The 6,248-nt window shown below is 46.2% G+C and overlaps 1 protein-coding gene across 1 annotated transcript in view; it reads left to right on the plus strand.

Annotated features, from left to right (window-relative positions):
- The window catches only part of Trim37 (tripartite motif containing 37), a 130,838-nt gene extending 129,953 nt beyond the window's left edge, over positions 1–885 (plus strand). Inside the window, exon 25 of the mRNA XM_051158226.1 lies at positions 601–885. Within this exon, the coding sequence (XP_051014183.1) occupies positions 601–745 (145 nt within the window). The 3' untranslated portion in view covers positions 746–885. The remainder of the gene's footprint in view (positions 1–600) is intronic.
- The last annotated feature ends 5,363 nt before the right edge of the window (positions 886–6,248 follow it).

Consider the following 6,248-nt stretch of genomic DNA (forward strand, 5'->3'; position numbering starts at 1 on the left):
CAGAGAGGGGCTCACACGTTAGAGATTGAGAGTCACAGGCACACAGGTGTTCTTTAAAGGCAGGAATAGAAATAATAACAGGGAGGATCAGGAAGGTAGCTGCCACGCTGTTAGCACATACATCTTGTGTGCGCTGTGGAAAGTGGGGCAGAGTATTTGCCTTGTTAGTGCCTAAGTTTTCAGGTGAAGGGCAAGGAGACAGGAGCTGATTGTAGGATCTCATTAGCACATAGACAGATCTTGATGCCATCATGGGATGAGTCTTTGAGAGACATTAGGGGAGACAGAGAAGGAATGGAGCATGTGTGACCAGAAGGCTGTGGCAGGCTTTTCCTGTAGCGGGCCACAGCAGTGTTTCTGCTCCCACCTTCTGTTTCTGCATGTTTGGCTCTAACTCAGGCCTGAGGCATGCTAGCCAAGCGCTTTGCCATGGAGTTCCAGCCCCAGGCCCCATGCTATTTTAGAACCTCGTCATCTCACATAAAGTCTGTTACTGTTCCTTCACATGTGGTAAGACTTGAGAACTTGGGGTGGGGGTAGGGTAAAAGCAGGCTCCCTGGCTATCCTAGCTTCTTGCTCTCTTCCTCTCTCTCCCTCTAGATTGCTTGTTCTTGGAACCCAGCAGCCATACTGTGAGGAAGTTCAAACCAGCCAACCTGGAGAGACAGCAGGTACAGGATCACGTGGATATGAACTAAGCCCCCTGCCCCCAGCCAGCAGCCACCATCAGCTGCCTGACGTGTAAGTGCACAGAGCCTCAAGCAGCGCCATGTCTGGTCTGAGGCTGCAGATGCCATGGAACAGGCATGGGGATTCTAATGTGCCAGTCTGCAATCCTGACCAGAAGAAACGAGAGTATAATAAATGACTTTATTATGTCACTAAGCTTTGTCATAATTTGTTCAACAGCTACTGTAACTGAAACCTAGAGTGTTAAAGCTAAAATACTAAAAAGAGCCAGGCATGGTAGCACACACCTTTAATCTCAGCACTCCACAGGGAGAGGCAGGCAGTTTGTGAGTTGGGCCAGCCTGGCCTACAAAGTGAGTTCCAGGCCATCTAGGTTACACAGTGAGACCCTGTCTCAGACAAACAACATCTCCCCCCCCCCACTGCCAAAAAACAAAAACAAACAAACAAAAGAGAATTAAAAGCTAGAGTAACTAAAAGGAGAGTCATGGGAGTTGAGTGAAGGAGGGAATGGCTGATTATATCACTCCTGAAAACAGAATATGTACTCTAATAGCATGTAAATAAAGTCATCACTGACTGGGTGCTGAGGTAAACAGTGGGAGGGAAAATATCTCAAAAAATGGTATGGGGTGGGGATAGGTTGGATCTCTATGTACAAAAACAGCAATTCAAAATTCATCATATGAGGCTGCTCAGTGGTAGAATGCTTGCCTAGTGTGCACAGGTCTTGAGTTCAACCCCTACTTCCTCTCTCCTACTAAAATGAAGAGAGACGAGTGGTAGCAGCGTTAGTGGGATGCCAGACACCGGGCGTGCAGGACCCTGAAATGCTAATGTAAAGTTATTATATGGCTCAGCAATTCTTGTCCAAGGTACATGGCTTAAAAGTGAAAGTGCATGCCCACGCAAAGGCCTGGGTGAGCACCACAGCACAATAAAGTGCAGCAGATACAGAGTATAATAACCTTCTCAATATTTATTTTATGCGTAGGGATGCTTTGCCAGCGTGTATATCTGTACCACGTGTGTGCCTGGTGCCCACAGAGGTCAGAAGAAGACATCAGGTACCCTAGAACTGGAGTTACAAGTGCTTGTGAGCTGCCATTAGGTGCTGGAAGCACACTCAGGTGCTCTTACACTGACAAGCCATCTCCAGAACCCCTGAGCCATTAAAGGGGGCACAGTTTTACACGTGTAGACGGACTTTGAAAATATGGGAGCAGAAGAAAAGGAAGGAAGGAAGGAAAGAGAATATGGTAGCAGAAGACCACATTTTCTGGAAATGATGTATATAAAAAGCCTATAATCGGTAGATCTGTAGAAGCAGAAGTGGTACCTCAGGGTTGAAATCCAGTCTATACATGGAAACACTAGCCTCTGACAGGAGGCAAGGGCGGGAGGGCGAGCAGTATATGTGCAGGTAGGCTTTCCTGTTTGCCATTAGGAAGGAAGGACAGTCCCACCTGACAGTGTGACTCCCTCCCTGGGGCATGCACGCCTGTGCCACGCACTGCTGTGCTGCTCAGGCTGTACATGACCAGGAGCTGTAACCTTGCCCCCTAGTGCTTACGTCAATGAGATCCGAAGGTGATGAGCTCTCAGGCACAAGACTCACCTACGGATCTGGTTAGAACATTGTGGGGGCCTCCCATGGAGGTTCTGACTCAGGAGAACCTGGGTGAGGCCTGAGACTCTTCACTTTTAACACATCCCTGGACGACACTGAAGCCGCTGGAGAAGGTAGACAGTGCTCAGAGGCCGGTGCTGCTTGGGACACTATACATGCTCCTCCTCCTGCGCTACCTTGTGCGTGTACATACTGGTCTTGTTTGCCAAGATTTGTGGTTTTACAGGTGGCACAATGAGGTGAAGAAAAGACATTTGCTTATCTTAAAGGGTGATCATAACGATGGACCGTGGACACTGAAGTTGGCCAAGAAAGAACAGATGTAAATCAGTGTGGTTTAAATGTAAATAACAAATGGTGGGTAGGAGTACTTGGGTACAAAATCAAGGACACGCGTTACAGTCTGAGCACAGGATGATTGTGTAGAGCAGCTTCGGGCTAGCGCAGTTGTTAGTAGGAAGGTCAGGTGAGACCAAAGACCTGATCCTGGACATGAAACTACACTGCTTACAACCTCAGAGCAACTGACCAACCCCTAAGGGAAGGAAAAGTCTTCTCATTACCTTTCTTACTTTTAGTACCTCTTTATCATTGTGTGTGTGTTCATATGTGTCCAGATGCATGCCAGGGCCTTGGGAGGGTGTGTGTGCACATACATGTCCGCACAAGTGTGTCCTAAAGCTAAAGATAGTTGTCCTCCCTTTCCCTCTCCCTCTCCCCTCTCCCCTACCCTTCTCTCTCTCCCTCTCTCTTCTCTCTCCCTCCCTCCCTCCACCCTCTCTCCTCCTCTCTCTCTCTCTCTCTCTCTCTCTCTCTCTCTCACCCTCCTTCTCTCCCCCCCCCCCCCTCAGAGACAGACTCTTCCTTGGAGTTGGGTCAGTGTTTGGGGAAGACTGGCTAGCTAGTGAACCCTGTCTCCATGGCCCCAGCATTGAGCTTTTAGGTACGTGACAATGTACCTGGTTTCCACGTGGATTCTGAGGACTGAACTCAAGTCCTCAACTTGCAGACACTCTCTCCAAACCCTCATCAGAACTTTTTAAAATGTACTGATGCAGGTTATTATTCTTTGTGAATAGTGAAATCATCGGAGTTGTGACCTGTTTGTTTTAGCAACACTGGGCATTGACCCTAGGGCCTCTTGCATGTTAAGCAAGTGCTCTATCAACTAACTACCCTCCTCGTTCATTCATCGTGTGTGTGTGTGTGTGTGTGTGTGTGTGTGTGTGTGTGTGTGTGTGTGTGTGTGTGTGCATGCGTGCGTGTGTGCATAAGACAGTCTTCAGGAGATGATTCTCCCACCATGTGGGTTCTGGGCATAGAATCCAGGTTGTCAAGCTTGGTTGCAAGTACCTTTACCCACTAGGCCAGCGGTTCTCAACCTGTGGGCAGCAATCCCTTTGGGAGTCACAATCCGATACTTACATGACAATTCATAAAAGTAACAGAATTGCAGTTATGAGGTAGCAGTGAAATGACTTTATGTTGGGGGGGGGGGGTCACCACAACAGGAGGAACTGTATTAAAGGGTTGCAGCATTAGTAAGGTTGAGAATCACTGCCCCAGGCTATTTTGCTGACTACTTTTTCTTTAGAGATGAGCACTTTCCGTGCAGCTGGGACCTCAGGCCTGCACCACCTCACCTTGTTTTTCTTCTCTGCGCTTGTGGGTCTGAGGCATGGCCTTCGGCTGCATGCATGGGAGGCAGGCACTGCACTTGAGCTAAGTGTTATTTCACGGGTGGGGAAGGGTCGCTTTTCACAGCTATTGCTCGTTAACAGCCCTAAAATGAAATCATGGACTTCTTTGAGGCCCACACAATGGAGAGCTAGTGTAGCCTCGTCTCCTTCACAGCTGTTTTCCAGAAGAGGCAAGGGCTCCCAGTACCCACGTGGCTTGTCTTCATGTCTCTTGTGCTTTGACCTACTCAGCTCTTTGTTTGTTTGTAAAGCCACATTTTAAAATGATCTGAGATCTTCAGTGTGATCAAGCTCCCTAGCACTCCACAGCAAAATGATACCTTTGTGTAATTAAACTTTCAGTCTAGGCTCATCAAAGGCAAGAAGACTCTGACGACTTGTGAGAACAAGGCACGCACCATTCATCTCATTAATGTGTCATTTGTGGTACATTTTTAGTTACAGCTAATGTACTTTTTTTTTAACTTTTTGTCAGACAGGATGAAAATATTTTCAATGAAGTAGGGAGGAGGGTTAGCTCACTAAAGTAAGTTCTCAAACATCACCTCCATCAGCTCTCGCTGCACGTCAGGACATGGAAACACTCTCATGAATCATTTCTTACGGTTTTGACTGAAAAGAAAGAAACTATTTGAAAGAAACTATTTCTGAGAAATCAGAATTGCAAATATGTTTAAAGCATAGTAACATCAGAGAATACTTGATACAAATACAAACTTATCTTTAGTGCTTGTCATTTTAAGAGCATTAACAAGCGTGGCTAACATAACAGACACTGCTCGCCTTCATAATGTCTTACGCTGATTGGAAGATGGTGCATTTTGGCAAATGTAAGCGGAGCAGTAGCAGACGAACCAGCACCGAGGCAGTGTGCAGACCCAGGCCTAGAGCTGCAGACGGGTCAGCAGGGACAGCGCCGCGGCTCTTCGGAGGACCTGGGCCTGAGTCCCAGCCCCCACAGGCAGCTAGCAGCCTGTGCAACCCCAGTTCCAGGGGTCCAATGCCCTCTTCCCTCTGTAGGCACCAGGCATGCACAGAGTGCACACACAAACATGCAGAGAAGACACAATAAGTGGAATCAAACGCTGTCACACTGAAGCACTGCTGTCACTAGGTATGACCTGACTTTGGTAATGCTGGCCTTTGGGTGGCCTGGCTCTTCTGAAGTCAAGTTAATCTTGTTAGAGTGCTCAGTAAAAACTGCAGCTTTACTTGTTGTATGTACAGCTAAAAGACACATTCTTTGAAATGCTTTCCATTCTTATTTTCAAGCAATTTAGACCCTATGTGCAAAAGAAAATGTTTTCTACATAGCAGTTAACTTCCTTATTTGTCTCAAATACCACAGTACAGATTTTACATATTCATAGATGTAGTCTTAGTCTGTTTTGTTTCTAAGTTGTATATTACATAGACACTTTTTGAACAATGTTGAAATATCATTAAAGGTTCCACTTACGCTTAATCACAAGAAGTAAAACATTCTACCTCATTATAACTACTTAAGTTAATGAATACATGAAAATATTCTTGAAGTTTTATATTTATTTAGTTTTTCAGTGCTGTACACTATAATGTCAGAAAGTCAGGCACAGTAACATCAGAAAATGAGCTCTGGGAATGAAGCACAGGGTTTGCTTTAAAGTAAATATACACATGTCAATCTCCAGGAAACTGCTGCTCACAAATGCCATGCCTGTCCTTCCCGGTGTTCACAATGGCTAGCAGCACTGTCTTCAGCTTCCAAGTATGATTTGGAGAGGTCAATATTTCTTCTTCAATTCTACTTCCGAAAGAAGGACCAAGAGCATTGCTCACTGGTAGAATGCATGCCCAGACCATATTAGGAGTGGGTCCCCACCACTTCAAAAAAGAAAGAAAGGACACCTGTTCCCAGGCATGCCTGCCTTCCTCCCTTCCCTTTTTCTTTTGAGTCAGGGTCTCACTATGTAGGCTCTTGCTGACTTGGAACTCACTACATGGCCTAGAACTCACAGAGATCCACCTGCTCTGCCTGCTGAGTGCTGGGATTAAAGGTAGTGTTATCACACAGTGTGGTAGGGAGAAAGTTACAAAATACAACTGTATCGTAATGACTCTCAGTAGTTAAGCACTTTTCAATGCTTATATGAATTTGTTTTTCAGTATCTGAAGCAGACATACTGGACCATCAGGAATTGCCCAGATAACATCAGAGTAGGGGCTGAGGTGAACCTGGCCATAAAACT

Source organism: Acomys russatus, chromosome 16, assembly GCF_903995435.1.
Source record: "Acomys russatus chromosome 16, mAcoRus1.1, whole genome shotgun sequence".
Taxonomy (NCBI): domain Eukaryota; kingdom Metazoa; phylum Chordata; class Mammalia; order Rodentia; family Muridae; genus Acomys; species Acomys russatus.